The following is an 11,080-nucleotide window of genomic DNA, read 5'->3' on the forward strand; positions in this document are numbered from 1 at the left end:
GCATTCCAAGACAAACACTTGCTACCCACAGTTAAATTTGGTGGTGGTTCCATCATGCTGTGGGGCTGTGTGGCCAGTGCAGGTATTGGCAATCTTGTTAAAGTTGAAGGTCGCATGGATTCCAGTCAGTATCAGCAAATTCTTGGGAACAATGTTCAAGAATCAGTGACAAAGTTGAAGTTGCGCCGGGGCTGGATACTTCAACAAGACAACGACCCTAAACACCGCTCAAATTCTACCAAAGCATTCATGCAGAGGAACAAGTACAACGTTCTGGAATGGCCATCTCAGTCCCCAGACCTGAATATCATTAAAAATCTGTGGTCTGTGTTAAAGCGGGCTGTTTCCATGCTCGGAAACCATCAAACCTGACTGAATGGAGAATGGTCAAAAATACCTTCAACCAGAATCCAGACCCTCATTGGAAGCTATAGGAAGCGTTTAGAGGCTGTTATTTCTGCAAAAGGAGGATCTACTAAATATTGATGTAATTTTTCTGTTGGGCTGCCCAAATTTATGCACCTGCCTACTTTTGTTTAAGTAATTATTGCACACTTTCTGTAAATCCTATAAACTTCATTTAACTTCTTAAATATCACTGTGTTTGTTTGCTATATGATATATTTAATTGAAATTGCTGATACATAAAGAAAAATCTTGAAAATGATCAGGGGTGCCCAAACTTTTTCATACCACTGTATGTGTGGCAAAATGCCTTAGATATACTTTCTCGTGAGCACAAGATACGTTTCTTTTTTTTTTTTCTTTTCCCCATGTCCCTTTAGGGGCTCTGTAGTATTCTTTTAAAACATAACTAAAAAAGCACAAAAAAACTTTCAATGTCACTCATTTAAAACATAAACATGACTAAAACTAATTCCAGAAAAAAACTGTCTCTAGGATCACAAGAAATTTGTGATGTCAAACTGGGGTCACAAGCCAGAAAGGGTGGGAAGCACTGATTTAATACCACCTGCTGGGTCAACTGTTGACAGACAACTGAGCAACGCAGCTGTCGTGTTCTTTCTGCGAAACAATAAAAATGTATTACTTTACATTTTTGTCATTTTGTGGTTTATTTTAACTCCCTTAAATAAATGTACTAAATAAAGATTTTTGTACAGCAGAACATCTGTTATGCACCTGGACTAATATGTGTCAATGACTGGTAATGGGAGCAGTAGCACACTGTTATTAACAGCTTGGGTTCAAGAGTCAAAACGGTTGTATTGGATTGATGAAGTGTTGAAATGTACAGCAAATAACGCTCATGTTAGCAACCATTCTCCAGATGCTCTGCACCACTGACTGTTGAATGATTTAGGCTCAGATAACTGCAATACACACTGGCCTGACTCAGGTTAAGCTAAACACCTAAAACTAGGTCAAGGGTTGAGCGGCTTCCATTGTTTCATGAAACAACTCCAGACAGGAAATGAAGCCATGATAACAATGTACCTGGAGTTTTACTAGTCACCTACAAGAGAAGAAGACGAAGTAGGTGTGACTGGCTGGGTGTGAAATTTGATGGATCTTACCCTTAGTATAAATATTGACTCTATTTACCTCCCTCCATTTCTAAGGATTTGGATATTGTAAGTATAATTTCAATTCATATTCCAAACTGTAAAGTCCTGCTGTGCCTAATGTGCTTTGTAAATTTGGACTATACAAATAAAATTTACTTGACTTATGGTAAATAAGAATACCACTGTAGTCATGGATATATAGGAGTTTCAAACCCATGTGTGGTTGCCTGGAATTCAAATGGGATTGTCTAAAATGTCTGCTAATTTAAAAAAAAAAGGTACTGGAATTTTTTTTTTCACAAATCATTTTTTAATAATTAGGATTAATAACAATCTTAAATAATTGTACTCTTCTTTCTATATTCTTTCACTTTCATTCAAACATGATCAAAAACTAATTCTAGAAAAAAAGAAAATCTGTCTGTGGTTGCAAAATGTTTGATGTCAAAATGGGGTCACACTCCAAATAAGGTTGGGAACCACTGGTTTACCATCTGCAAATCTCATCTTCCACTGATGTATTACTCAGTTTTATCTGTGGGTGTCAGTAAGGATGAACTGTGCTTTCTTCTGCTGCAACGTTATACGTTCTTGCTTGCACAGCCTTGGTTGAATACTCCTTTCATCTTGTCCCAGAATATGAGTATTAATGAATGAGGAAAAGTTGGCATGTCATGCAGTACAGGAACATGCACACGCACGCATACTTATGCACACGCGCGTGCGCGCACACACACACAGAAAGTATTCAGACCCCCTTAAATTTTTCACTCCGTTATATTGCAGCCACTTGCTAAAATCATTCTAAAAATCATCAAGTTCATTTTTTCCTCATTAATGTACACAGCACCCCATATTGACAGAAAAACAGAATTGTTGACATTTTTGCAGATGTATTAAAAAAGAAAAACTGAAATATCACATGGTCATAAGTATTCAGACCCTTTGCTCAATATTTAGTAGAAGCACCCTTCTGAGCTTATACAGCAATGAGTCTTTCTGGGAATGATGCAAGTTTTTCACACCTGGATTTGGGGATCCTCTGCCATCCCTCCTTGCAGATCCTCTCCAGTTCTGTCAGGTTAGATGGTGAATGTTGGTGGACAGCCATTTTCAGGTCTCTATAGAGATGCTCAAATGGGTTTAAGTCAGGGCTCTGGCTGGGCCATTAAAGAACAGTCACGGAGTTGTTGTGAAGCCACAGCCTTCGTTATTTTTGCTGTGTGCTTAGGTTCATTGTCTTGTTGGAAGTTGAACCTTTGGCCCAGTCTGAGGTCCTGAGCACTCTGGAGAAGGTTTTCGTTCAGGATATCCCTGTTTTTGGCCGCATTCATCTTTCCTTCGATTGCAACCAGTCATCCTGTCCCTGCAGCTGATGCTGCCACCACCATGTTTCACCGTTGGGATTGTATTGGGCAGGTGATGAGCAGTGCCTGGTTTTCTCCACACATATCACTTAGAATGAAGGTCAAAAAGTTCTATCTTGGTCTCATCAGACAGCAAACTCTATGCGGGCTTTCATGTGTCTTGCACTGAGGAGAGGCTTCCGTTGGGCCACTCTGCCATAAAGCCCCGACTGGTGGAGGGCTGCAGTGATAGTTGACTTTTTTTGACAACTTGAGTTGTGGAACTTTCTCTCATCTCCTGACTGCATCTCTGGAGCTCAGCCACTGTGATCTTTGGGTTCTTCTTTACCTTTCTCACCAAGGCTCTTCTCCCCCAATTGCTCAGTTTGGCCAGATGGCCAGCTCTAGGAAGGGTTCTGGTCATCCCAAATGTCTTCCATTTAAGGATTATGGAGGCCACTGTGCTCTTAGGAACCTTAAGTGCAGCAGACAATTTTTTGGAACCTTGGCCAGATCTGTGCCTTGCCACAATTCTGTCTCTGAGCTCTTCAGGCAGTTCCGTTGACCTCATGATTCTCATTTGCTCTGACATGCATTGTGAGCTGTAAGGTCTTATATAGACAGCTGTGTGGCTTTCCTAATCAAGTCCAATCAGTATAATCAAACACAGCTGGACTCCAAACCATCTCAAGGATGATCAGAAGAAATGGAGAGCACCTGAGTTAGTGTGTCACAGCAAAGGGTCTGAATACTTATGACCATGAGATTTTTCAGTTTTTCTTAAGGGGAAAACTGTCCGTACCCACTGTTTATATAGGTAAACAGTAACCTAAGTTCCTAAGAACTTCTTCACAATGTATTTCTTTATTTACACATGCACATGCGCTGTCAATCCACTGGATAGCGCCATTGTGCTGCTTTTTGTACAGATTTTAGAGACTTATTATAAATTGGTGATCATTTAAGTGTTTACAGTTTTGTTTTATATTTACAATGAATGTTAGCCAGAAACTAGGTCAATCAAATTAGTGAAGCTACACATTTATTACTGTTTCAGCTACTATAGTTCACAGTTGATTTTATTTCACGTTGGCACTTTTTATTTACAAAGTAGTTTGATTCCTGTTTATTCTAAATACCTTTACGAGTGCACATTTAATTTAATATTTCTTAATTTATTTGAACTTTTACAGTAACAAATCTGTGAATTTATCTCAATTTGTTAATTTGTTTTGTTTTTTGTTTGTTAGGTGAGTCTGAATGTGAATGAAATGAAAATAGACTTGAGAATATGACAGGGAGGGAGGAATTATAAGAAAATGGGAAGGAATAATGGAAGGAACTAAAAAGAAACAGAAAACAGAGCAAGAGCCGTGAAAAACAAACAGATAAAGTAAAGAAGGAGAAATGTGAGGGCCACTGGAAGAGAAAGAATACAAAGACAAATGGAAGGAAAGGTACAATGGAAAAAGAAAGAAGAAACAAAGAAAGTGAGGGACAAGGAAGAAAAACTCACAGTGGAGAGTGGAGAGTGGTTTAAAAAAAAAGATCATACGTGTGCAAGTCAACCAAACTTGATAACTCACATAACACGAAGTACAGGCAGCAGCGTCAGTAGCAGTAGAAGGTGTGGCAGGCTTCTCCTCATCATGACCGATATATTAGGTCAGAAATATGCAGTCTGTTCTAAAGAATTCTGTTACCAGCTAAAGGCAAGGACATAAATTCAACCATCAACCTACTTCAACAACAACAGCAGGGAGGTATTTGGATTGGAGACCTGTTTTCTCTGATTCAAGTGAACTTCCTTCACTACCTTCAGCATTACAGTTCTGAGATCAGCGGTTAGATAGGGAATGTTCAGGCTGAAGATGATTAGGGTTAAAAATACTACTATTATCATTACTGTTGATGTCAGGCTAACGGAGGCCACAGGCCACGATCAGTGTTTAGAGTGTGTGTTGGTTTGAAGCAGCCTGGAGGTGAAATAGGTGGAGTAACACAGGAAAGATGCAGTCACTGACTGTCTGAGCAAAATTTTTTATTACCTCAGACTAAATCATTACTGTTTTTTTTTTTTTTTGCAAAGAATTCGTAAATATATTTTGGTTTAAATGACATGGACTAGTATTACCTGGTCAAATAAATGTTAAATAAATAAATAAACACCCATATTTTCACACAAATACATATGGATATATATATATATATATATGTACATATATATACCTTAACCCTATTTTTTTCTGTACACTATTTATTTAATTTTATCTGTTTTCACAGGGTTTAGGGGTTTATTTATGCAATGTTTTTTCAGAGTAATGACGTTTAATAATCGTGATTTTAATATAATCATTATGAAATTTATATAATTAAAAATAGTCATATATTTTCCCATAAGTGTGCCCTATTGGTTACTTGCGCATATGAATGCTACTTTTACAGTGGTCCCTTGCTTATCGCGGTAGATAGGTTCCAAGGCCTGCCGCAAGAAAGAATTTCGCGAAGTAGTAGTAAGTAAAATTATGACGAGGAAGGTGATGATGACTTTTCCTATGCAGCCGATGATTCATTTTACGTCTCTTAAGAGGGTGGTGCCATTTCTTGGGGCACCTCTTCCACGGTTTCTGAAGTTGGATCCATAGATGTAGCAGGAACTGGTTCTTTTTTGTGAGGCTGCAAAAACGTTGTGATCGGCAGTTGCTTCCGCTGCTTCTTTTTCCAGTCGAAGAGTAGCTTGTAGGCAGTCATGACGTCGTCGATTTTGTTGCAAAACTGGACCAATCGAACCATATCGTCATTCCATTCCTGTGAGATCTCTTGCAGATCCAAACTCGGGATACAGTATATTTTATATATACAGTTTTCAAAAACCCGTGAAGTCGTGAATCCGCGAAAGATGAACCGCGAAATAGCAAGGGACTACTGTATTATCAGCACAAAAACAACAACAATTATAATACTGTTAATGTCTATTGCACATCCATTTACCTAAGTACATTTTGCTACGGATACACTTCTTAGATTTGAATGAGTGTAGAAGGGTACAGGACAGAGATGATAACCATTGTATAATGCGTAGTGGGAAACAACCCTGACATTTCCACAACTTTCAAAGCAATCAAATCACTGGTTCAATTCCTTGTGATAACTGATGGTCTGTTTAGTTTATGGTCCTTGAAGACTGCATGTTCTCCCTGGGTGACTGTGGGCATTTCTGGGTACTTAGGTTTCATCCCAAATAGAAACCTACTCCACACAGTGAGAGGATGCAGACTTCTCTGTATAGTCAGAACAGACTGGAGAACAGTATACGGTGATGACCTTTGGTATTATGTGACCAAAAAAACAACGCATCATCAGCCCAGTAAAGCAAGGACAGGAAACAAAGTCAAGTGGTTACTCTACATTTCTGTAGGCAGCAGGGACTGACCTATGTGACAGGTGCCGCTGGATGTGCTGTTGGAGCAGGGACAAGGTAAACAGGCATCCGTTGGTGCGGCTCCAGGGCGGCGGTAGAAGGCAGGCTTACACTCCTCACAGTTAGATCCCTGTGTGTTTCCCTCACAGTTCAAACACACTCCTGAAGGATGAAGAGCAAAAGATGAAATCACATGATCATGGTCTATCCCTTTATCTGCTGCCTTCTGATATGATAATTCCAACTGTGAGTTAAAAAATAAACAAATTCAGGAAAGAATTAATTTTTAATAATTCTTGCACTGCTGTCTAAATAATCACAGAAATTGGACTGGGTTAGCGTCATGTGCCTTTCTCCCCTAATGACAGGCAGTGCAGTGGGAACAAAGATTGATTCACACACGTAAAATAAAATGACTTGGGAATCAAACCGAACCAAATCTGAAAGAGGGAAATAAGCTAAAAACTAGATATTTATCCCTGAATGAAGTCTATAATAACTGCTACCATAACACCCTATATAGTACCTAATGATCATGTGACCTCCTCTCCCTCAAGGTTGGACAGTTGACAAAAAAGACACCAACATATTTGAAATGTGGTCCAAAAACCAAAATACTACTTTAGTAACCCCTCCTCTTGCGGCATCTGAAATCTCCCAGCTGAAAGAATGTTTCTGTCTTCTGTTTACTAACTAACATCTCCATGTCATGTTTACCTGTCCTCCTTAATGTTTGGGCTACTTTATAATGTCTATTTGCCTAATGTGTTGTGTAAGCAGTGCTGTGGCGAGATACCAGCACCAGCCTCTAACCAGGGAGCTGTCAAACCTGTACCATGCTAATCTCTGAACACTGTCTCTGGCCAGTTAACAACACTTCCTCCATCTGACCCACCTCTGAGTATGGCATAATATATGGCTCCTTACACAACTCCCCTCACTCGACCACCGACTCTCCTGCTCAGGCCTCATGCTTCAGGTCTGTAAGTCTTTAAGCCTGCCCTAAGGAGGGTAGCAGCAACTCTGTGCCATAGATGTGATCAAGGACACACCGGGGGAGGTGAGACCCATCTTAACTCATACAGAGAACAACAGAAAACCACAACAACATTTTTGGATGTTGACCTGTGAGTTGATTGGTTGGCTCTTTAAAACTCACTTTAAAAACAGACTTGAGTTTACACTATGAATATTGACAGTAAACAGAATGAAATGGCTCCTTAATGATCCCAAAATACATTAACACCACTCGTAATAGTGTTCAACTTTCCAGCAGTGTATTGTGTCTTTGTTTCATTACCACACAGAACAATAATACCGTGATCATTTTTATTACTAACACCGGAGAGCTAACTAGAGGTAAAAATCTCCACCAACCTTCAAACAGCTGTTCCTGAATACAATTCCTTCCTTCACAGTAGTAATATGTACAGATTATAATAATAGATTTGTAAAATCAAGTTATTTCACTGATACAACTGCATTTCTTGCTTACTGTTGGCTAACTTGCTAACAGTGGACAGCTCAGCTGATAAAAAGCATAACATGAACAAGAGGAAGGAAGCAAATAAAATGATTTCCTTATCTACTACCCCCCACCCGACTCGTGTGTGTACTCCATCATAATGGCACTGTTCAAATTACATGAACTTATTCAACTGTAGCTGCAAGCTCACCGGACTGTGGGTGGCAGTAGCTGGTGTGGTTGTTACACTGGCAGGGTCGACAGCCAGTGGTGCTGAAGTGGAAGAATCCTGGGTGGCACTCGTCACACTTAGGGCCATACACACCCGTCTTGCACACACATATTCCGGAGCTGCAAAGAGAAGGCAGAAAAGGGAGGTACAGTGATCCCTTGCTATAACGTGGTTTCCTTTTCACGGTTTCGCTACTTCACGGATTTGCATCGTGCATTGTGTTCTGCATTCTGATTGGCTAAAAAGTCACTCCGCTTCTTCTCTACCTGTGCGCCAATAACGTTGCGGTTTAATATGTACACGTACGTAAAACAGCTTGCCAGATTGACATTACGTACGTGCAAATTATCTTGCAATTTCGAGTTTATCAAACCCCATAATGTCGACAAAACGCTCTGGACCGGCAAAAGTACCTGCGGTAGGGACCAAAAGGCAGCGGAAGATGCTGTCTATCGGTGATAAAGTAAAACTATTGGACATGCTAAATGAAGGTAAAAGCTATGCGGCTGTAGGTCGGCATTATGGATTTAATGAATTTTCCGTTCGTTCCATAAAGAAGGAAGAAAAAAACATAAGGAAGACAGCAGCAATAAGTTTTAATAAGGATTCAAAAAGGGTTGCAACTGCCCGCAACAAGACCAGGTAATTTGTATTTTTTTCATAATCATTTTTAATTTTCTCCCGTTCACGGTGGACGGTGCTAATCTCCGCAATTTGAAGCCTTCTGTTCACGTTGATGATTACAATTATTATTTGACAGTACATTACAGAAGTTATTTGTTGAAACGTTTCTAAAGTACTTTTATTTTACTTTATTTGTGAAACAAATGGTTGAGACTGTAAAATGGTTTGTTCGTTCTTTCTCTTCTTTTTCTGAGTATTTAATTATAAAAAAAAAACAAGGGTTTACTGTATTTCAACAATATATAGGCAAATCTGGTTTAGTCTTAGAGATTTCAAAGATTCCCATGCAAATGAATAAGAAAAATTAAGATAAACCTTGGATGTGGCTAAGAATGCCCTGGATATTATTTATTGTGAGTAACTCTTGTGTACCTCACTGATTTTTCACTTGGAATTACTAGCAATCCAGTAAGAAACTACTTACGACTAAAGAAGAAACTACTAAAAAGCAAACTTTAAAAAAAAAAAAAAGTAAACTTGAGCTGATGTTAACAGAGCCCCTAAAGGGACATAGAAAAAAAAAGAAACGTATCTTGTGCGCACTAGATACTTTCTCATGCTCACGAGAAACCTTAGGTTAAGCACAGGAAGTTGTGTTTCCTGTGCTTAGGCTATGCACCTAGGCTCATTCTTTCAATCATGACGTATAACCCATTATTATTATTAGATATTTCGTGATAAGTTTCACGTTATTTAGTAATAAGTTTCACGTAATTACGTGATAACTTTCACGTTACAGTGATCCCTCTCTTTATCACGGTTCTACTTTCGCTTCCTCAGTACATCGCGGATTATTTTAATCCAATCTCGTGATATTAAAATTATTTTAATTTCCATTATTTTTTTCAGTATTTTTAAGATAATAATATTCTAGCCTAAAAGGGAAAAACTGTATTTAAATAAACGATAAGACGTTTTGCCACACACATACATACAGGCTAATACATTAAAAAAAACAATCATGTACAGTACATACGATTGGAAAATCTATGCATGCCATGTGTGACATATGTACCGCATATATGGTGAGCATTTAATTAATGTAGGGTACCTTAGTTAGACACAGGATGACACTGTTGTTGTTGTTGTTTGACTGTTGATAACAGTGTAGGGAGGTTCGTGAAGGGTAAATACGTATATACGTAAATCATTAATAAATATCTCGACTCTACTTCGCGTATTTTCCGATTTCTTGGGTCATGAAAAGCAACGACTGCGATAGGCGAGGGACCAGTGTATTTCGTGATAACTTTCACGTAATAACGTGATGTCTGTAAAGCACACTGTTTGCTTTTGTGCATGAAATGCGCTCTATAAATAAAATATCTTAAAATTAATGAAAGTCCACCTGCGAGCCAAGAATATGACTCGTTTACACGATTCAGTTGAATTGTACTTTATGCTTGGCTTGAGGCATGGTGAGATTTTACAAATATTGAGCTCAGTGGATGAGAATTTTATTAGTATGCGTACTCTCAGAAGGATGAGGATGAAGGATGAGGATGATTTACGTATATACGTATTTACCCTTCACGAACTCTCAGTTCAGAAATCAAACATTGTTCTCTTTCTAGAATTCAAGTTTGAACAGAACATTCTTGAACTTTAAAGATATTCACGGGTGAGTTACTGGTGGACTAATATAAATGATAGCCCCGAACAACGACAAACCGAATTCAAAACTGACACAAACTAAGAATGAGAAGGGGCAGACACCAAAGTAGCCAAAGAAATCCTAAAACACTTAACAGTGAGCATAAACTCGTAATGGAAACAAACTCGGATGCTGAAGATGGCGGAGGGACAATGCACATATTAAAAAAGATATGAAAAACGACCTAGTGGATTTCAAAGAAGAACTCAACACTAACCTCAGACAGATGTTTTGCAAATTTCTAGGATCATGTTAACAAGAAACTACAAGCAATCAGTGACGAACTACAAGAACATAAGAAAAACTTTGACGATGCTCGGGCACGTATTGAAGAGCTTGAGACGTTTACCAAGGAAGGTAAGGAAGCCCTGTTGACAAAGCTTAGAGAACATAGGAAATTACAAGAAAAGGTAACCGACTTGGAGGGCAGGTCCCGTAAAAATAATGTGAGGATATTCGGGGTCCCGGAGGGCACGGAAGGGGAATCAGTCCCCCGCTTTATTGAGGAACTACTACAGAGGGAACTAACGTTACCTGAGGGGACCAGCCTATTGATTAGTGATGGGAAGACCGACTCTTTTTATTGATTCGAATCTTTGACTCTCGAACAGTAAAATGAACGGGTCGTGAACGAATCTTGAACTAATCATTTCATTCGTTTTACAGCAGGTGGCGCTTTAGCCCTATTGTGGGCGTTGTAAAGAAGGCTGCGGTTCTCCGACACTAAATACTGAAGGCAACATGGTTTG

The 11,080-nt window shown here is 39.0% G+C and overlaps 1 protein-coding gene across 1 annotated transcript in view; it reads right to left on the reverse strand.

The window, feature by feature from the left end:
- LOC103397067 (multiple epidermal growth factor-like domains protein 9) overlaps nt 1-11,080 on the reverse strand; it is a 54,780-nt gene that overhangs the window by 4,859 nt on the left and 38,841 nt on the right. Inside the window, exons 3-4 of the mRNA XM_008335315.3 lie at nt 7,973-8,112; nt 6,309-6,458 (exon numbers count right to left, since the gene is read on the reverse strand). Of these exons, the coding sequence (XP_008333537.2) occupies nt 6,309-6,458; nt 7,973-8,112 (290 nt within the window). The remainder of the gene's footprint in view (nt 1-6,308; nt 6,459-7,972; nt 8,113-11,080) is intronic.

Source organism: Cynoglossus semilaevis, chromosome W (assembly GCF_000523025.1).
Source record: "Cynoglossus semilaevis isolate Cse_v1.0 chromosome W, Cse_v1.0, whole genome shotgun sequence".
Taxonomy (NCBI): Eukaryota; Metazoa; Chordata; class Actinopteri; order Pleuronectiformes; family Cynoglossidae; genus Cynoglossus; species Cynoglossus semilaevis.